At 40.0% G+C, this 21,538-nt stretch overlaps 2 protein-coding genes and 1 non-coding gene across 3 annotated transcripts in view; 1 reads left to right on the top strand and 2 right to left on the bottom strand.

Moving 5' to 3' along the window:
- LOC136445839 (V-type proton ATPase 116 kDa subunit a 1-like) overlaps positions 1 to 21,538 on the top strand; it is a 268,423-nt gene that overhangs the window by 50,567 nt on the left and 196,318 nt on the right. The window lies entirely within an intron of this gene.
- Positions 98 to 16,010, bottom strand: LOC136445883 (TNF receptor-associated factor 5-like). The gene is made up of 7 exons (XM_066444099.1): positions 15,787 to 16,010; positions 9,073 to 9,781; positions 7,470 to 7,521; positions 5,325 to 5,429; positions 4,592 to 4,738; positions 3,898 to 4,062; positions 98 to 2,175 (listed from the first exon to the last, which is right to left on the bottom strand). Exons 2-7 carry the CDS (start codon positions 9,216 to 9,218, stop codon positions 1,369 to 1,371), a joined length of 1,422 nt encoding a protein of 473 aa, XP_066300196.1. The 5' UTR covers positions 9,219 to 9,781; positions 15,787 to 16,010; the 3' UTR covers positions 98 to 1,368.
- Positions 6,586 to 6,657, bottom strand: Trnaq-uug (transfer RNA glutamine (anticodon UUG)). The gene has a single exon. It is a non-coding gene; the product is annotated as a tRNA-Gln (tRNA).

Here is a 21,538-nt window from a genome sequence, read left to right as displayed (position 1 = left end):
ATGCAGATGGCTGTCTTAGAGAACTCGTAAACACTATACAGTAAGCTGTAACATTAATGTCATTTCCCGAACAAAATGAAAATGTTGAAGCTCCATATTTACTAAAACTCATCTTTTATCACCCAAACAGGCAAATCTTGCCTTCTATAAATTATTTACATAACAGTGACTGTATCAATACTTATCTTGTTAGCATAAGTCATACATTCATATAATAAAAACTTAACATCCAGTGTAACAACTATGTACAGAATTCCATGTATCAAATCCTTCACAAAAAGACAACTAGAACAATGAGGTAACGTTATAGAGTGGCAACTGCAACAGTTATGAAATGTGATTTGTCATTTTGTAACAAAAGTCAATAAAAAAATCAATAAAGCCATCAATGCAGTGAAGATACATTCTTGGAGCACTAGCCTGCTTAATATTTTGGTCGTTTACCATGCAGCTAGTTTTGCATAGGAAATTTTCACTGTTACTACTTAGGCACATCTGAAATGAAAAAAAATGCCTTTGAAATCATACCTTCTTACAAATAAGAATAAATAGAGCTATAATCTACAATGGCAAGCAACAATTGTTTTAAAAGGCAAGTTAAACTGTTAATTGATAGGCACTTTTGCGAACAGAAAGTTAACGATTTTGCTGCATTTTTAAACAGTATGTACATGTAACGTTGTGTACCTACAGTCATGTACAACTTAAGAGTCCAGCTCTTCCAAGATCAACCATTGATCCTCCTCATGATTTCTGAAGGACATCTATTCACCTTGAGCACTGTAGGAAGAAACTTAACTCATTCATAACAATGATGATCACATTATGACAGTTCAGACCATACAATGCGACAACACTCATGACTGCCATACAATTCCTGGCAAGCTGAATAAAGCTGCAAGGACTTTAACCTGACTTCCAAACAGCTTTACAATACTATTGATGTTGCAGTGTTCTGAAATCATAGAATGGATTCCAATTATTCCATGCAAATGATTAGTAATTTCTTGATCTCGAAAAACGTCTGAACATGACATTTTTTTACAACAATTTCTGTCTAAACTACAGAATTTCAATGTGAATCTTCACCATATGATACTTTCACATGGTCACATGATCATATTGACAGATAAAGTAGTCACATAGTTACTAATGGACACAACAGCTCCTTACCACACTCTAAATCTAATTAACGTGAGACACTTTGATTGGCTGGTAAAGGCAATGTTAGGCCCAATGAAGTTCAGTTATCAGCAAAAGCCATATTCAAGCTTGAGAGAAAGGTTGTAGACTAGCGGTTTAGCATAGCTTCACAAAACAACCTCATTTCTGCCCGCCAGTCACTTCTGCTTGAATTCTGACTTCAGCTTAACAGTGGACCTTGACTTTGATGAACAAGTTGTCGTCTTTTGTGTAGCTGCGACTCCAGAGCTTTTCCAGCGACACAAACTTGTGGAACCCGCGTCCTTCGCTCATACTACTCGTCGGTCTCTGGTAGTTGGGCGCAGTGGCGTCGGGGACAAGGGTGTGCGAGATGTGCTCTGCCTTGTTCGAGTCGTCTGATTGGTCCAGCAGAGTGAACGTTATATTGTGGGGAAACGGCCACTGGAGTACGCTGTCGTAGCGGTGCTTCAAGATGTGGAAGTAGATGGACATGTGCGTTCCACGTGTCTCGCCGCCGCCATTGGCAAAGATCTGGATGCACATCTTGTACCCGAATCTGCTGGTGTAGAACGGCGGGCTGTATATGGACGGAACCTGCTTGTTGGCCGCCTCTTGGTGCCGCTGGCTGAAGTTGTTTATTCTCCATAGTAACGTGCCGTCGTAGCTCGTGACTTCAAGTTCTTTTATCTTCTTCATCTGTTCGGCAATGATGGCTTCTTTCCTCAACAGCTCTGTCTGCAGGAGTTCGATTTTCTCGCTCTGGTTACAGACTTTCACGGTGAGGCTCTCGATTTTCACATTCTGAGACTTGACGCGCTGGTGCTGACTGGTGAGGAGAGCGTTCTGGTTCTGGATTCGCTCGTTCTGTTCGGCGACTTTGGCAGCCTGCGCCCGCATCTGTCCCTCGTGTTTGGCAAGCGTTTGGTGGATGTCGTTGATCTTCTGACACAGGAGTCCCAGATGGTACTGCGGCAAGACTTTCAGGTGCTTGTTCATCTCTGGGCGCTTGGCCTATTTAGAATATAAGAAAACAACACTCAATTTATCCACAAGGCAACAGTTACTAAATCAACTGAACAGATCTTGTAAAAGTTTAGATGTTTCACATCGCATCCACTACTTTTCGTCAGTGACTGTGGAAGATCTGTAGTAAAACTGGAAAGGTACTGTAAATGGAGAAATGTTTGCGGTGGTTTTATGTTCGCAGTTTTCACGTCTACTGGTTCACCGCAAACTTAAAACCACCGCGAACATATTTGTCCAATACTGTAGCAGTATGTGACTATACTCTATAGCGCTACCGCAAACTTAAAACCACCGGAAACACTTTCGCGAAATAAAAATCACTCGAACTTAAATGCATTTACAGTATGTTGAACATAAATGTTAGATAGTTCAATGGGAAACAAATAACAAACAAGTTTTCGACATTTCATATTTATATAACGTTACAGCCTGATGATGAAACCTATGGTTAATGTAAGATATGATCTTTTTTCAGATCTGAAAGAAAAAGCAAGTGGCTGGATTCAAAAACCAGGAAACTAATTTGGTGTAGCTGTACCATGGACAAAACACAACAGCAGTGACATTCTAATGGTCACATCTGTTGGAACATGTTCTGGCCCTTTTTGTGGCCCATTTTGTGCCCATTTGTTCCAGCTGTTATGGAAAAGGATACAAAACACCATAATTGGTGAGTCAATTGTTATGAACAAAGGAACACCCATTATGAGTTTATAACCGGTGTTATGGATTTTTCATATAAACAGGCACTTAACCTGAACTACAGGCACAAAAGTAAGAGGAAAAAATTTCTAATACAAATATTAGCTTTTCATCCTTTAAACTGTTACAGCAAATTGGAACTAGATTTTTTTAGGAAAAAAATGTTCTAGTGACACAGCCTTAAGACAATTTTCCGGGCCGATGCTCAGTCCTGAATGGACTGTACTTTTCCTTGTGCGGAGTGGTGTTGTGGCAAGGATGCAGTAGATTTCTGTAGTTACCAAAACACCGAATTTTCTTCAGGTTGTGACGCAAGAAAATTGTTTTCCTCTTACATAACAAGTCTAAAAGGGTATGCCTAAACACCTCACCCGACCTCATCCGACCTCACCCGACCTCATCCGAGTCTAAAATGCAGTGTATACGGGGCAGGGACATTATTTGACGTTCTGGATACGTTAAATATGCAATTATAAATGCAAAACAAGCAGCAAACTTGAAGTATTTACCAGTTTTTATAGGTAACGGGAGGTCAAGACGGCCGGCGCAATGAATACACACTGCGTGCGTGTATTCGAGGTTGAAAAACACTTTGTGTACAGTTATTGTGTACAGTTATTGTGTACAGTTTCTATGAGTGGTTTGTGATGAAAATGTAATTAGTACCCACCGTCTTATCGTCCCGTCGGACAAAAATAAATAAAAAAGGTATGAAGAACTTCCCCATGTAGACCCCAACAGTGGCATGATCCAATATGGCGGCCAGAAATCTTCTATCATGGAAACGAGCGGAGTAACTTATAAAAACTGGTAAATACTTAGAGTTTGCTGCTTGTTTTGCATTCATAATTGCATATTTAACGTATCCAGAACGTCAAATAATGTCCCTACCCCGTATACACTGCATTTTAGACTCGGATGAGGTCGGGTGAGGTCGGATGAGGTCGGGTGAGGTGTTTAGGCATACCGAGTCTAAAATTCACAAAAATAACCCTCATGCCTCACCTGAAAGGTGCACCCAGCAGGTTTGAAGGGACAGGGCAGGACGGACTGCGGACAGTTCCCGCGGACCGGGTCGAGGTGCTGCGGCAGCTGGCTGCGGGGGACGTCCTTCAGTCCGCAGCTGTTGGGACAGTTTACCGGCACTGCCAGGCAGCTCTCGTGGTGAAGCTGTGCAAAACATTACAAATCAATGATTGGTTTAACTTTTCTATTTTTACTATTCCATCTTTAATAGAAACGGAGTTGTGGTAACAAAGCTTTTTCTACTCGCATGTTGCTTCATTTGCTAATTCCTACTACATGCATTGTGTAGTACCGAAATGATGTATAACAGAGAATACTGGAGACTAAACTTTGTGTTCGCTCCAACTTAGTGTATGAATATGTATGCACATATGTACATTGTAAAATCCTATTATACCACATGCCTTGTATTGTCTGACCCCCTATGAAGCTCTTAATGGAATAGCATAAAAGGTAAGTGTTACAAGTTATCAGGGTTTGTAATATCCTCAATTTGTCCTTTCCATTCCAAAAAAAGACCACATCTCCTTTGAAAGAATTACTGGCTGTACAAAACAAAAGGTAATAAAACTTCTCCTTTCTTGTTACCAATTTTCATCTTTGCTAGGGCCATGGATGAAAGAAAACATCTTTTTACAACTTGGGTAAACATAGAAAAAGTTTATATACACACCACCATTTCTCTGGATGGAACCTCCTTCCCGCAGTGTTTACATTTCTTGATCTTACTGACGGCCTCTTCCTTCCGCGCCTTCTTACCTCCCACCTGACCACAGGCCATGTTAACCATGTCTCTGTATGTGCAGGTCTCAAGATGCTCCTGGTGAAAAACAATCAAATCAGAGATGGCAAATTCCAGTTCAGAACTAGCAGCACTACATGGCGCATAGTTAGAATTATGGAAACACACACAGAACTATTACAAGTTCCTGCAAAAATGTTTTTGAAAATTCAGAGTACAATAGGCAACACATTTTGGAACCATTTTAAAAGCTGGTTCTTGCTAACTACAATGTTTAAGGAGTTCCAAAGTCTATTTCTAACCAAACTTGAATATTCACAACATGCATCAGTTTTCCATTCTAGTTTTAGAAAATCCCTCAACCTTATGGCATTTCCAAGAAAAATTGTGTGTCTTTGTTCTCCATTTTCAGAGCATAATGAAAATATGTACAATTTTCTCAGTCAAACCTGTACAAGTAACCACCTCTACATTCCAACCAATGTGACCACTTTTTGGTGGTCCCTTAGATAATTTTTTCCATTGACACAAGCATTAATAAACCTGTCTAAAGTAACCACCTTTCCACAAAGACCAGATTTTATCGGTCTACTGAGTGGTCTTCATGGGCAGGTTTGACTATACCATTATACTAGTAACACCTGACCAGGTGAAAATAACTCACCTGTAAGTCTCGGAGCTCCCCCTTCCAATCACAGCCATCGCTGCGGAAGTTACACCTGACAGTCAGGGACAACACCTGTCGACTGAACGCCACATCTGCAAACAGCTACAGGGGGTACAAATAAATAAATGTTAACTTTGTAAAATCAAAATACAATAAGTATAATACATAGAAAGAGAGAGATTGTGTAGTATCATCAGTACTGTATATTTAATTAATATGAAGAAAACATATGAAAAATGACATGATCCCAATAAAATCAAATGATTATCATCAATTACAGAAAAAAAAGTACATGTATTTCATACTAAAACCAGTGGCCAAAAGATGTTGCACAGTTGTAATTGTTGTAGAGTCAATTCCATGTCACCGAGAGGGTTTTCAAGTAATATAGCTAGTGAGTTCAAACAATTTTAGATAAAAGACTATTCAAGTCAAAATAGTTCTAATTTGTTCAAACAATCAAGAATGAAAGTTTGAACATGTTTGAACTTACTTATATATGTTGGAACTATTTGGAAAGTAATTGCACAAATATTTCTTTATTTAGAACAATTTTCAAACATCTATGTGATTGTTTCACTGTTCGAACATGTTGGAACAATTTGAATCATTTTTCAAATGGTAGATTTGGGTTATTGCCCCAATAAAAGTAGGTGCTAATCACACTCTATTGTCTGCCTCTGTATATTTTTAGATTTCACGTCTGGACTTTTGTCTTCAGGTGTCTATGCATGGCACCCAGGCCTAATCCCCTATACTTTGAAGGGATGTGTGAATTGCCCTGTTCCCATCCCACTGACCCAGTTATACCATGTTGTAATGATGTTGGAACATGTAGGAACAAATGATCAACCTATTTTCCAACAGTTTCAAAAGTGATACAAATAACATGTGCAATGTTAGAAATTTGTCTTACATGTTGGAACACAGCAGAAACTATTTAGAACATCACATGAATGTTGGAAATTGTTCTAAACAGTCACTTATCTCCCTTAGATTGTTACAAAGGTTTTACAAATGTTAGAACAAAAGGCAACAAACACCCTCTCGGTAATGTGGAATCGACTCTATCAGAAATAAAACATTTCTTTCCCATCAACAGTATGAGAAACAAAACATAAAATGTGTTCCCTTAGCATGTCCTCTCTTTAAAAAAATTAAAGACGTAAAAATACAAAAAATGCTCCTTGAAATAGAAAGATGCAAGGAAAATGAACATAGGTGTAGTAAAAAGAGAATAGAAGTGACAAAAAAAGTGAGGTCCCACCGAGATTTGAACTCGGATCGCTGGATTCAAAGTCCAGAGTGCTAACCATTACACCATGGGACCGGTTGGTTTGCTTCCGCCTGAACGTTAGTATTTGAAAGCTCGGCGTGACGTAGGCGGCATTTTCAATAGGATCCGGTTTCGCACCGGCAAGATGACCATTTACATTTCTAAAGGCAGTACGTATTCAGTCAATTTCACCTCATATGCACATTTTAAAGCCGAAAATTATATGCATTTTTAAATTACTATTTTGGCGGGATCGTATGACGGTTATGTGCACAAAGGAAATTAAATTGAGGGTAAATTTAGTCTTGTTGTTTTTTCATCTTTCCTCCCTATACAGGCCATTGTCCTTCAAAATGGCGCCGCGGGTCACAAAAACAGAAAAGTCTACCGTAGAAAGCTTTTCTGTCCTCAAGGGACAACCTGATCTCATTAAATTTTCAGGCAAAATAAGTAGATTCATTCGTGATCCTCAAATCCCAATATACTCATGCAAATCTGGCCTTTTGACCCAAGTAAAAACGGGTGTGCTTTGCTTGAACAAAAATGTACTCAGATCTCACGTCACGTTTTTAGGAGGTGCGTGCCAGACCTATCAACAACACCGCCTACGATTTTGTTCCTGATTTATTTCATCATCTAAAAATCATTCCGGGAGAGATTGCGTATCTGTCTCGTTAGACTATCCTTAATGTGCACATTTGGGGAGGCACGAAACATCGATTAGCAGGCGAAAAATCGCGCAACGGTGCGGAAAGCAACCCAATACGGATCCACATTTCACGGTGCCGTTAAACTTAACACTGTGCAAATAACGTCTAGATTAGATGCAGTAGAAGGATAAAATTCTCCTTGATTTACAACATTACCTTGTCAGGATGGAGTTCCAGCCCGTCTATTGGACATTGTGGGTTCTTCTTCCTAGAGAAATGTAGAAGAAAAACGTCGTTAATTTGTCTGTGTGAGAATGCGTGGGAACTTTGTCAGCAGGCGAGACGCATTCGGAATATTCAAGTCTCCTTTTTTTTACATGAAAGCAAAAGTTCATACATAAACATTGCGACTGTTTCAGAATGCCACTGAGGACTGTAACAATGGCGTTGAAACCATGAGCAAGCTGGGAAATCATAACAAGAAATGTTTATTCCACCTTTACTGGTGTTTAATAAATGTTGGACAAAATTTGTCACCTCCAACTGAAGAAAGGTACAGTATAACTAACTTTCGTTAAATAACTTAGGCTAATAGCCTAATAGCGTTCAAAAAATTTATTTTAGAATGCTGAAACAAGGAGGTTTAAAAAATACCTCCTTGGTTGCACAATGTAGTGTAGGGTTAGTCTTTACCAGACCACATAAGTTGCTACAAAAATAGTAGAAATTGGTCCAAAGTGCTATATGGCATATCATAAAATCCATTTGGCCAATTTCTACAATTTTTCTAGTAACCTATGGTTGAGACAAGTGTAGGATGACAAATTGTGTTACATTCTTTACTTCACATTTTTCAGTTTACATTTGTAGCAACAAGCCTATATCCAAACAAGGCATTGGAACTAGGAGCCTAAGACAACAGTACAGATCTCTAGAATAAATATTGTCCCGAGTATCCACTAACACGTTTCAAAAGAGGGCCCGGCGGACGCATACAAGGTAGATTGAAGCTAAAAGCAGATCATAAAATCGCAAATTACTTCCCCAAAGTAGATCCTTCCACGGTAAATTGACAGTAATTACTCAAGGGAAATTGGCTTTTCTGTGATTTAAATAACGATTTGATTTCACCACGATTGAAAACAGGACGTTTTCCGTTTGGCAAAATCTAACCCTGACAAAAAACAATATTTTCACTTAAAACACGCAAAGTGCCCATCATTTTTACATGATGACTGACAAGATAACGCAATAATGCATGAATGACCCATTGTGACATGTTAATAATAAATGTCAATACGAATCTACACGCGATCCTAATGTCAATGAATACTGTAAAAGATTGCTCGACGCTACAAAAAATCCAATCTCAAAACCAAGACGCGTTTCATTGTTTTTGCGACCTTTGAAATTATTTCTGCGTAACGTTATTTGTAATTTTATCCCCGTCTCGTTGGCTACGTGCACAATTTACCATTGACCTTGCACCCCGATACAACCCAATATCCTCCCTCAATAAAATGGCCAATAAAAGAGACAAACGAATGAGTTACCTTGGAGGAAAGGACGCACATTTAAACGGATGTGGGTACTATTACATTGTTTAAAAGTCGCCTGTGTAGTTGTGTTTTCTATGTAAACAACGCCGAAGGCAAATGCGTTTCATCCCTTGTATATTTTCATTCTCAGATTACAAGTTAGCACACTGGCGTCTTCTTTTCTAGTTTCTTAGACTTAATTAAATCCACGTTATAATTTACTTTTCTTATAGATTTATTGAACTGCAAGAGACAAATAATTTATGATTTGTCGACGTTACCTCATACACGGTCCAAGGCAGTCAGCACAGAAGCGATGTCCGCATGCTGTTTGCACGGGGTCCCTGAAGGCTAACATACAGATGGGACACTCGTACACTTTGGACAGCGGTTGGACGAAGTCTGCCTCAGGTAGCACAAGCGCCATCGTCTCTTGTGTCGTTCTTGTTTATCCCTCACCGATCTTATTTTGAGAAGGAGAATGTCTTGGAGAGTTGGAAGATGCTGAAGGGGAGTGTAGCCCCTCGGAGTGCCCTCCCCAGTTGTGTGCTCCGGGGTCCCGGGACGAATGGCTCGCTCTCTCGTCGTACAGAATTTCAGCTCACCGACACAAGGGTAGGACGAATCTCATGCACACCTAAACACAGTTGTATGTACTGTGTTCACCAAGATAGTCCATTCAACGGAACACGGGTCGCTTAGTTTGATGCCCTACTTAGTACGGGACGACCCAGAAGACTCGCCAGGGTACCCGCTATGTTCCAACGAAGCCGTCCGCGTAATTTTCGACGAGTGAGGTTGTTTGTACGGTCTCTCTACACTTTACAAGATGTCCTAGGGTGGTGTCTAGCTAGGAACAGTGTAGGCTGTGTGCCCGTCACATGTAGGTTCGGACACGAACTGGGCACGCCGAGAGTTCACGGTAGCGGTTCCGTCCCGAAATCCACCCAATCCACCCACGGGTCAAATAGTTGGCGTTGGGTCGTCGCTCTGAAACGGTCATCAAAATGGGTCAAACCATTATTCAAAAGGGTTAAACCGATTACTCTGCCTTTACGCACAAAATACAAGCCAATTAAATCAATCAAGCCTAATGTATTCACCATATCATCAATCTAGGAGGTATAATTGTAGATTTTGATATATAATGGAAACATATTAAATAAATTCTGAAAGGTTTTCAAAATGGTACAGTCTGTAGGTATTGTGTCTCTTTGATGTGTTGATTTTATTCAGTCTATTCACCTCCATTGTTTACCTCCTATTCAAGCGCCAGACGACTCGTCTTACGTTACATCAAGGGAAAATAAATATCAAAAAGCACTGCGAGTATCAATGACTACAGTTACTTTCTCTGTAATTACATTGATTATCTAATAAACACATTTCGTCGATTGCCACCTTCGCGACTTGAAACGAGCTTTGTTCCTCCGAACAAATTGATTGGAAAGCAATATGTTGCAAAGAAAAATCGATAATGTCTATTTTGTTACAGACATATGTTGCATCAACCAAGTTTGAAATAGATAACAATTGAACCACCTGAAACGATCAAAGAATAGCAACATACTACAATTATCTTTCTGTTGAAAAAAAATGTTTATTCAGATCGCTTGTAACGGATCTGTCCCAAACATATTTGGTTAGCTTGGTTGACAAGAGCACATTCTAGTGCCCAGCTGGATGCTACTTTATACAGTTCAAGTGGCTGAAAATGCCCAGCTTTTGTTTACAAATAGAGGCACTCCAATAGCCCTCTGCGCAATGTACCGAGAAATTCGAAGTAGGTGAAAATTGCACATTGTTATGGTAAGACTGTTAACAGACATTGTCATGGGAAAGGGGCTTGTCGGTTGTGTCACATAGTTCTTAGAAACAAGTATGTTATCATTAATACAGGAGACACGGACGACTTAATTCCGATGTTTTTACACCCACGTAAATCCTGTAAACAGACAAATAAACACAACCAGAGATATCGGATTCTAGTCAGGAAATTCAAGGAATAAAGAAATTGAAAAATGCCTCTTGACAAGATGAACCTCGTTCCTCGACTACATTCTATATCAAAACGTGTTGTTGGTTTGCTTGCGGTAAAAGTATTAGACACTGCGTTTGTCAAAAACAGATACTAGTAAACAAAACCAAATCTGACCATTTGCCGACTATTGTTGTATACAAAAGCTACATACAGTTTGCTCGGCGAGCACAGTTTGCCCTTTGTAAACCTCCACGACACCACCACCGAGAAGACAAGAATGCCATCAGGGTATACGTCAATGTACCTCCTTTCACAACTCCAGCCAATCGCCGCTCTTCTTTATTCCGAACTCGTTGGAGACTTGTTCAAAGTTTGTCTTGGTTCTTTTGTTTGGTGAGATAGAATTTACGTGACCGTATCGCGCGGGTCAATGTATTTACCGATGACAAATGTCGGGCTACTTTCAACGACTGCCAAACGGCCCCCATGAGAAATTGGACTTCGTTTCGTCTGCCAAGTTTGTTGGGGAAATTTATGGACCAACGCAAATCGAAGACCATGAATCTTGATAAGTCTACAGATAGATCGACTTGTAGTATCATACATAGGCATCTACATCAATACGATTATTATAACATTGATCTCTAGAATTAAAGAAATATGTATTCATAATCTGGCCACAGAGGTATATCTATTGTCTATGAATTAAGAGCTAACGTTATATACAGTCTATTGAGTATTTCAATTCTTCTTTGTAGTCGATAGTAAATTATGAACTCAATAAGGATACATAAAATCATATGTCTTGATTAAGAACCAAAACATGATTTGGCCACAAAGATTTATCTACTGTCTGTGAAATAAGAGCTATTTGCATTCTATACTTGGAGTACACTGTATATCAATTCTTCGTAGCCGACAGTAAGGCATAATCTCAATAAGGATACATAAATTCATAAGTCACGAATTAAAAACTAAGACATACTTTGGTCACAAAAATATATCTACTGTCTGTATACAGTCTATGCTTTCAGTATTTCAATTCTTAGTAGCCAATGATAAATCAAGAACTCAATAAGGATACATAAAACCATATGGACGACCTTTGAAGACCGTGCATATTGCTTTTATTACACTATCTACCGGGCGACGTGATAGGGTTAAGGTTACCTGTCAATAAAATCGTTCTATGAAAAGAGATGTTTGTCAGATGTTATTTGACACCATATGGCGACTCCACGGGTCATTTACGGACAGAAATTTCAATTTGTCAAACATGAATGCATTTGGTATAAAACCTGGTTCTCCCAGTTCATTTCCTTTAGTCAATGACGAAAGATAGCGGATGCTGTCGGAAACGTCTGTTTCAAAATTTTATCCAGTTGCTTGAGTAACTATTTTTGGCGTATCTTATTACCTGGATGTCTAACCTTCATCAACGTATGAATGCAGATATTTGAAGCAAATCACGTTTACATGTAAAGGTATATATATCTTAAACAATTCGTTTCCAACGGTAGGAAAATTTTCAGGTAATATTACATTTTTGTATCCATTGTTTTATATTCAATATCATGTTTTAGATATGGAGCCAATGACCGATAGAAATTGCAGCCAGACATATATTCAGTACCTTGTCGGGGTCTTAAACAGTGCCATTGGGTTCAGACAAGGTCGTATTCATGGAGATTGTTCTGCCAAACCAAACGCCCCCCGATGAGAAAATCACGGTCTAGCGATGTCTTTCACAACTCGCGTTCTCAACGTAATGCCGGGGTACCTGCCGGGAGAAATAGACAGTTCTGTTGAAAGGAGTCATGGGGTCGTGGCAGGAGTGGTAAATAATGGAGCCCTCTGCAAATAGACGGCTGAAGAACTCCCGGCGAGAAAATCATCGGGTTGAAATGCTCGCAGGAGTCGGTGTCTCCGAGGAATTTTACCGGCGGTCTTACCAATTCGCCGCAGGCGTGCAATTTGTGGACGTAAAAAGCTGCGAGATGTGCAAACAATGTTTAGAGGGTTCATTCAGCGGTGTGGTGACGAGTTTAGGAAAAATGGCGAACTTTGTAATCAAGTGATTAGGAGAAGGAATTCAGAAAGGAAGGAAAGAAAAATATACATTCGGTTGAACCAAGGAAACCTCCTTGGTTGAACTTTAACAGTCATGTTAATTCAATTCCGTTAGTGTAGTGTGGTGTTTTGGTTTATTCAAACTTCGCTAGAGTGGAGTTAAGATTAGTTTAGTTAGCATGGTTTAATCTACTTGAGTTTAGTTAGCTCAGCTTAGTCAATGCAAGGAGGTTTTACCTCCTTGGTCAATGGGGTTAGTTTAGGTAAGGTTAGTTTAGTTAAGTGTGGTTAGTTTTTGTTTTTATTCTTGGATGTCCTTGGATTAGTTTGATTTAGCTTAGCTTGTTTCGTTAAGCATAGTTAAGCTTTGCTAAACTATATATTCGTATAGTCTAGTTTAGCTTAGCTTAGCTTAGCTTAGCTTAATACCATTCATAGCTTAGCATAATAACTTTCCAAAATCATATCCAGTTGCCCGAGTAACTGCTATTAGCATAACTAGAATGTTTTTAGCTCCTTTGCCTAGTTGAGTTAAGTTTAGTTTAGTTGTGATAAGTTTGGATCTATTATGATTCCTAACCCGTGTGTGCGCTGAACGGGAACACACGGGTCACCGCTCTCGTGCAAAGTTCACCGTCCTAACGACACGTAAGACGTGTGCCTGAATCTTTAATCTCGTTCCCAGTCTCGGACAGCCGTTCAGAGGTCGTTTCCAAGGTCAGAGATAACGTATTCCGGTGCTCGGCCTGCTAATACCCGTCTCGGTGATAAATCCGCGGCCACGGGAAGAATGAGACAATTTTCCCTAATCCCTAAGGTTATAAGGCCTTATATTATAACTATCGGAGCGTCTGCCTTGGTAGAATCAAGGGGTAGAATGCAGAATTGCATCAAGGAGGTTCAAGCAAGGACATTATCCTATTTCGAGCTACATTGATTACCTTGGCTCTTGGTAACTTGGAATTTGCAAAAGGAATTAATGTCTTCTAGTTATCACATTAAAGTTAGGCTCCATGGATCCATAGAAATAGCAGGCTTCTTTGTTGTTGTTGTTGTTGTTGTTTGCTTATCATGTGCTGTTTCCTAAGCCGGCATTGGGAGGGGGGGGGGGGGATATCATAAGTGGGTAATACTAGTACTGTAAAGTAGCGTCGGTTGATAAAGATATAAATCGTTACTCGGAGCGTCTGCCTTGGTAGAATGCAGAATTATTTCAAGAGTTCAATGTATTTTGATTATTACCGTAGCTCTTGTTGACTTTGTGAATTTTCCCAGGGAAATCTTGTCCTCCAGCAATGATATTAAAGTGAATAATACGATGATCTCCAAGTAGATGTAATGATCCGATCAGTCTCAGTGTCTTACACGTGTTTTCCCAACACTAAGTACTTCTTTCTAGTAGTGCATCTTATTTTAGGAGGTTTGATAAAACCTTTTAAAATGGGAGGTCTAAATAGAAATAACGGTCTGAAAAGAAATTAAAATAACGAATCCCAATAAAAACTTTATAGGGAGGTTTAGATAAAAACCTTTTTAAATAGGAGGTTTAGATAAAAACATTTTAGATAGGAGGTTTATATAGGTTAGAGCAAGGAGGTTAAAATCCTATTTTAACCTCCTTGGTTAGAGCTACAATATTGTCTCGTATGTTCAAAGAAGTCCAGATCGCTTTCTTTTTCTTGGATTATGTCAATTTCTCTCTCAATCAGTTGGCGACTTCAAGAGAGCTGCAATCCTTAGTTTCATGTCTTTGTTTGCTCTTGTTCATATCAAGGACATTATATAGGATAATGTCCTTGTTCATATATATACGAGCGTATCGCATATCTTATATATCCCGGGAGGATTCGCAATTTGTAGGCTATAGAAGAACATATTCCGCATTCCAACATGCTTCTTATCTGTTAAAAACCATACCAAATTAATCAAAGTCTGTATTAAACCAATAAATAATCTGGCATTGAATTATATATGATTTTATGACCCTATTTTTGCAGCGCCCTCGATATAACAATGCATGTAGTGATGTACTTTATCATGTCACAATACACACTGACACAATACGGTATATGAGTATGCAGATGTTAGAAATTATGTCAACAACAGCTCCAAGGCAATTGAACATGAATGAAACTACAATACATCTTTAGACTTGCAGAATTCCCTACAGATGATAGTGATTGTGTTATCATGTCTCAAGAGCCCAGGGGATTATCTCAATTATCTCCTATTAACAGGTCTATTACGGGACCATCCTTTGTCTTGCATATTCCTGTATGTATTCAGCTCCCTTGGAAACTAAAAATCAGAAGTTTTCTCACAGAGCCGTCGTCTTGGGGGTTTCAGATTCATACAACACTTTGCAAAATGTATGAGTCGCAGTGCACCATAAAATACTCGTCATGGATATATCATAAATTTTGCTTCGGATGATTGTAAGATATAAGATGGCTTATCTTCGATGCTCTTGGATATCATCTACAGGTTTTTCACAACATATCATGCCTGAAGCGATCTGAATATTCACAGATGAAATATCATTGATCAGTTTCAGCATTCTACCAACGGAGTTTACATTGCTGCTGATATTGCTGCATGATTGATAAAACCAGCATAAAGATTCGTCTACTGTTCAGGAAGCCAACAAAAAGGTTGGAAATAAGCCCTATCATTGATAGATAGTCCATTTTTATTTTGTTCTGAGCTATAAGACAAAGAACATGACAATGTTTGCGGAAAACAACAACTTGTCTTTTCCTGTGTAAGTAATTCCAATGTATATTTAACCTCCTTGGTAATTCGCTGTCATTGCAGACAAAACTTCGAAAGCATGTTACAATATTGTGTCTGCAAGAGAAATATATATTCAAGTAGCGTAAACCAAACTGTCCAAAGCGTAAACTATGTGGTACATTAACACGAGATGTGTTTTTAATAGACCTACCAGACAACGCTTCATCAGCTGACTCGCTGCTTGGCGCTGGTGATCACCAGGAATCCGAAGAGCAATGATGTGCGTTACGGAGTTCCTCTACCCTCTGTTGTACACGCCAGGCTTCACAGAAACCCTATCAGATGATAGAAAACAGCAAACATCGGCCGAGACGTCAAGCGTGCATTCAAACGTCACGTTTCCACGCGTAAAGAATGTTTCAGTGTTCCTTGTGTAGATTTTGTCTTGGTATCGTGTTACATTTTACGCAAGTCCAAAACACATGAAACTTGTGGGTGGTACATCACATAGGGCACCCCTCTGCGTTCTTTGAATAAACGTGATGAATTTGGAAAGGCAATTTTCACGCAAGGTTCCGCTTGGAGTGGCCTTGTGAGATTCCCATCGGTCAGGGGTCCCTCAGGGGTACGTACTCGACCCTGTTTTGACTCTGCACTCGGCTTTGACGTGTATGTGAGCAGTGCCCTGGGGATTGCTTGTAGTAACAGGTTTATTGCCCTGTTGGACGTTTTATAACCCTGTTGAACATTCTTTGATATGATTGAGATTGCAAGGTCATGTCAAAGTTATATCAAGGTAGGATTACTTTTTTTAAATAAAGTTTCTCGTGAAATCTTATGTCTTTCGACTCAACGCATGCTTCTGTTAGCGAGGATTTTGACTCATAGTTTCACCAGATCCATTGCAATTATATATTTTGCATTAACCAATGACATGATATATAGAAAAGGGATGTGGTAAATATTTCTTCTTCTTCTTTGCCCAAGAGTCGGTTAGCAAGGAATTTCCAACCAACCAATTCCGTGTCGAAAGTCTGTATCCACTGCATAATGAACATATCAGCTGGAAGAAATCGGAAACTTTTCAAAATCCGAGTCTGAAAACAGGTAGTATACGCACTTTACGAAGAAATTACGTGGCAACGGTGGCACCGTGTGTCTCAAAACCCCTTGGGAGCCCACGTTCCCAGTCAGCTGTGGGAAACAGACCCAGTCACATTCATTCCGCCCCAACGAGTCTGAAAAGACAAAATCTTGTGGAACGATCCCGATCTTTGTGTGTCAGGAGTTCTCTGATGTATCGGAACAAAGCACGTAAACATTGATCGACTCACGTCCCGTCTTTGTAAATTCCTTCACTGAGGGGGAGGGGAGGGGGTTAGAATGGGCTAGCGACAAAAATAGAACTGCATATGATAAAACGGTGACGATCTGAAACCGTTATGTATGTATCAAACTAGCTAGACTCTACCAGTCTCCCCCAGTCGCTGGGAAAATAGTAGAAATTGGCCAAATAGATCTAGAGTCAAATGTTTGAAGGGAGTCGGCTACGGAGAAAGCCAATTTGACCCTATCTCCGTAGCCGACTCCCTTCAAACATTTGACTCTATTTGGCCAATTTCTACTATTTTCCCAGCGACTGGGGGAGACTGGTAGAGTCTAGCTAGTTTGATACATACATAACGGTTTCAGATTTCAGCCATTTATTTCAGTGCGTTACGCGTCTGACAAGTTGACATTTCAATACGTTTTCAGTTTGACGATTGTCGATCGTTCTGGACAACCAAGTCTTGTTCATCCTTTTAGCTTCCTTCGTGTCGTTTAGTGAATTGCCATGATATAAGCAAAGCTTTTAAGCTCCTTGGTTGTTCAAGTGAACTTGAAGTCAAATAGGTCGATAGACCTGCTTGCCCGGATCTGATGCAAGCCCCAGAACCATTCAAAACAGATCTAAAGGTCAATGATTGCCACGAAAATCATCCGCTCGAAACAAATCTAACGGTCAATGGTTGCCGCCGCAAAGATGTATTGAAAATATCAGCAGCACACGGAGAATAGGGGTTCACACAAAATCATTTCCTTGAACCCTTTTTGACACCATGGACGTGGCCGAGTGTGATTCCCACTTTGCCTTACCGCTCTTCTCCGCCCATAACTATCTTTCAGCCGACACCTCAAAGCCAATAGCAGACTTTATAACACCGCCAGTCGCTGACTTCAAACACCCAGACACTTGCTGATATGCAAACGCTTCGCAGAAAAGCCAAAGGTTCCTTTGTAGCTTTCTATAGCGCGTAGAGAACGACCTCTCTGTGTCTAGAAATATGTTTTAAAGAACTGTTGCAATGAATACAGTTCCTTTTTAAGTTGACGTTTTGTGTGAACTTGGCAAACAAGTACACGTCAATACCAGGTTGTACACAAGTCGATACAGCTGTACAAGGCCTGATACACTCCTCAAAACCCAAAGATAAATCGGTCAATACATTGAGTGTGTGTAAAAACTCCGCCTGAAGCTATCGCGAGTCCTTGGCATAGTGCCCTTTTTATCTACCCAGACGCCCCAGTTCATGCCAGGGAAGTAAAAAACGTTCCATCAAGTTAGAGAAATAAAATCAATTCCTTGCTATACAAAGAGACAACTCCTGCTGTGCTATTCTCGCAGCAGAGGATAGAGTTCTGCATATGTAAAGAGTGATGTATGAGGAAAGATAGCGTGGGGAGCAGGGCGTTTAGACGGAGAACTCGCACAACAGACCTCCCCTGGGCTGAAGGACATTCCGAAACAAATATTATGGTGTTGTGTGTCCGAGTCGGCGTCCTCCCTGCTTGATATGTCCATTATGCACTATCAGGACGCTTGTATTTTCTCGATGACACGATCACTTTGAGCTAGCTACCTTTCTGTGAAAATAGTTATTTTTCTGATCCACCCAATTAACAATTTTACTCGCGCAGAGAAAAACATTTTTCTATCATTTCTTTCCATTTCCTTCTTTCCACGAATATTGCTTGTCGCCTCAAGGTTTTGTTATCTTTTGGTAGTGATATGGAACGGAAGACCACGAAAAGCAATAAAACGGGAGATTCGGTGACATTTTCTTAAACGTTAGCTATTACATATATATGGGTTGTTGACATGTTTCGTCACAGTTCTTGAGATTCCATGAAGTAGTTTTTGGACGAAAACCTGTCAAGGTCTTGTTCAAGTTGAATGCCATGTTTCAATGTTTTTTTCTGAAGGGCAATAAAGGAAAGTGATTTTGGAAGACTTGGTTGGCTCATTCGTCGCACCTCTGTCTGTCGAGATAGATGGCCATAGATGTAGCCTGATAAAATCGCGACTTCTAGCGACCATTGCAGTTATTACAGTCTGGTAGAATTTGCGGAATGGGACTATCAAACACTGGGATAGACTGAATGATGACGATGGTAGAATATAAAGCTCTCTGGTTGGATAGAAATCACGTCTTAGGGATGCGTGGTTTACGACAGACACGTTGAAGTCACCGATCAAATAAATGAGTAAGTAAGAAAGCTGCAACTGTCAAAAAGAAATACGTTTTTAAAAAAGGACACAACGACGACTTTTCGTTTTGGTGTCACTTGTCTCCCTCATCAAGCCATTCGAAAAACGTACAAAGTTACCAGACGGAGCAACATACACCTACTCGAAGTAGTCTCCTACCTTTGTAGCCGCCGTCGAGTTTTTCCCAATAACTACAAGCAGTTTTCTGATAGCTAATACCGGGTTCTGCTGGCTATTCGAGATCCGATAACCGTCAGCCTATACAAGCCATAAGAACTCGGTAGCTTTTTAATAGAGAACTTCGTGTAGTTGTTCTACGAAAAAAACACGATTGCAAACAACAGAGGTTATACTAGGAGTGATTCATCCACGTGTGGCCCAGTGACCCGTAGTCGCTGAGGTGGGTCCATTCAAACCCGATTACTCACTCGGACCGTGGCGAAATTTTCAACATCCGGAACTTTCTTTCTTTCTTTCTTTCTTTCTTTCTTTCTTTCTTTCTTTCTTTCATTCTTTCTTTCTTTCTTTCTTTCTATCTTTCTTTTTTGTCTGACTGTTTTATTTCAATGAAGGGTGGTTACAAAGGCGTTGAAAATTCAGTCAGCCCAGCTTCGTTTGTTTCATTTATTTGTCATAACTTTGTTTCGGTTTATTTTGCTGTCCATTCTATATATTAAAGGTTCAATCATTCCATGGAGGTGAAATCGAAGTAAGTAAGATTGCATAAAGATGCTTAACTCCCCTCCCGAAAATGTGAAGATGGAAGAACCCTATGATTGATAATCCCCCGTCATCGAGACAAAAATGCAGGGGCGTCCTTCATATTCTTAACGCTTAACGGTGTATCAATTACAATTATAAAGAAGCGGATCCTCACAAAGAATTAAAGCGGCACATCCGGCGGGACGCTACTTCTAACGTCAGGTTCGATTGATAGATTGGGATTTAAAGACTTCCCATTGAAGCACCCTTGCATGGTGAAGAAAAGGAGCATCAATAGAAGAGGGGTTTAAATTACAGGTCTTACCGCACAGGAAGAATTGAAGTAGGATTTAGTATAAAGATGTAGAAGCCCGGAGAACTTTTTTTTATTTGCTCTTTCAGAAGCAACTTAGAGAATAAGTTACTGTACTATCACTACTATGACAGGTGAAAAACGTACTTGTATGGCCTAAAAAGGTGGATTTTAAGGAACAATACGTGATCTAAGTGCGTGTGGTGTGTGTTTGTGTTGTGTATGTGCACATGCCTGTCTCTATGTGCGTGTGTGTGTGTGTTTGTGTTTTGTATGTGTGTCTCCATGTGTGTGTGTGTGTGTGTGTGTGTGTGTGTGTGTGTGTGTGTGTGTGTGTGTGTGTGTGTGTACGCGTGTCTGTCGGTATGTGTGTGTCTCCAAGTGTGCGTGTGTGTATATATGTATGTGTGTGTGTGTGTGTGTGTGTGTGTGTGCGTATATGTGAATGTGTGTGTGTGTACGTTAGTGCGTGTGTATATGTGTGTGTACGCGTGGGGGGGGGGATGTACGTGTGTGCGTGCAAGGTGTCTGGAAAAAGGTGACATCACACCCGTGTTTCGGGAAAAGTAACACCGTGGTCGAGCGCCACTACATATCAACGATGGAAATCCCCGAGGAAGCGACAATAGCGCCGCCTTACCTTCAGCGTTAAAACTGCAGTATCATAAGCACTGCTAAACGTCAATGTCAAAAAATTAAAACCATAGCAGACATCCAATTTCCTGCATAAACCACACGCATAAAAACGCTTGTTTGGACACTTTTTTGTGATGTAAACGTTTAACGTGATTTTTATCTGATAGATGTCAGTGACATCTATAAGACAGAAGCTATACGACAGAATCTATAACAGGCAACATAGGTTACTCTTAGTTTTAGCGCTAAGGAGATGTAACATCATTCTTTTCATTTTATGATTTCGTAGCAAGTCAATTTTCTTATCATACGCAGACCAAGGAGGTTTAATCAGATTAAACATCCTTGCATAGACATGTAATATCGTACAGTTAATACGCGTAAGGGCCAAAATGTCAAAGTAAATAGTGAAAAGATAGCAACGCAATAAAAGGCCGGGACTGGGCTGGAATATTAGTGCATCACCTACAAAACGTACATTATCATGATGAAAGAGTCCATTAGGATTGCATTCACTATCCTGGAAAGGAAACCAATTCCAGGGCCTCTCGGGGGCCTGTATCCTTAGACATATCATATTCTTACATCAGCTTAGCAATGATTTGTACATACTCCGTGCTTATCAAGAGTTCTGATTCAGAGTAGGGTATATGTGTAATGTGTCCGGTCCAGGGATTTCACATAACATGTTCTTTTAAGCGTCTTGATTCCACGTAATTTAAAGCCAGATCTCTCTATTTTAACGTTGAACGTAATCATCGCATTCTACGTGAAGCGTAGTTG

Source organism: Branchiostoma lanceolatum, chromosome 12 (assembly GCF_035083965.1).
Source record: "Branchiostoma lanceolatum isolate klBraLanc5 chromosome 12, klBraLanc5.hap2, whole genome shotgun sequence".
Taxonomy (NCBI): Eukaryota; Metazoa; Chordata; class Leptocardii; order Amphioxiformes; family Branchiostomatidae; genus Branchiostoma; species Branchiostoma lanceolatum.
Note: the sequence above shows the minus strand (reverse complement) of the source record. Positions and strands in the feature narration are given on the sequence as shown.

What these genes read in the sequence shown, in the direction of transcription:
- LOC136445883 (XM_066444099.1), bottom strand. Translation starts at nt 9,218, where the DNA reads ATGGCGCTTGTGCTACCTGAGGCAGACTTCGTCCAACCGCTGTCCAAA. An exon ending in TGGAACTCCATCCTGACAAG is followed by an intron (nt 5,430 to 7,469) that starts GTAATGTTGTAA and finishes TACCCCCTGTAG; the next exon opens with CTGTTTGCAGATGTGGCGTT. An exon ending in TTCCATCCAGAGAAATGGTG is followed by an intron (nt 4,063 to 4,591) that starts GTGTGTATATAA and finishes TGTTTTGCACAG; the next exon opens with CTTCACCACGAGAGCTGCCT.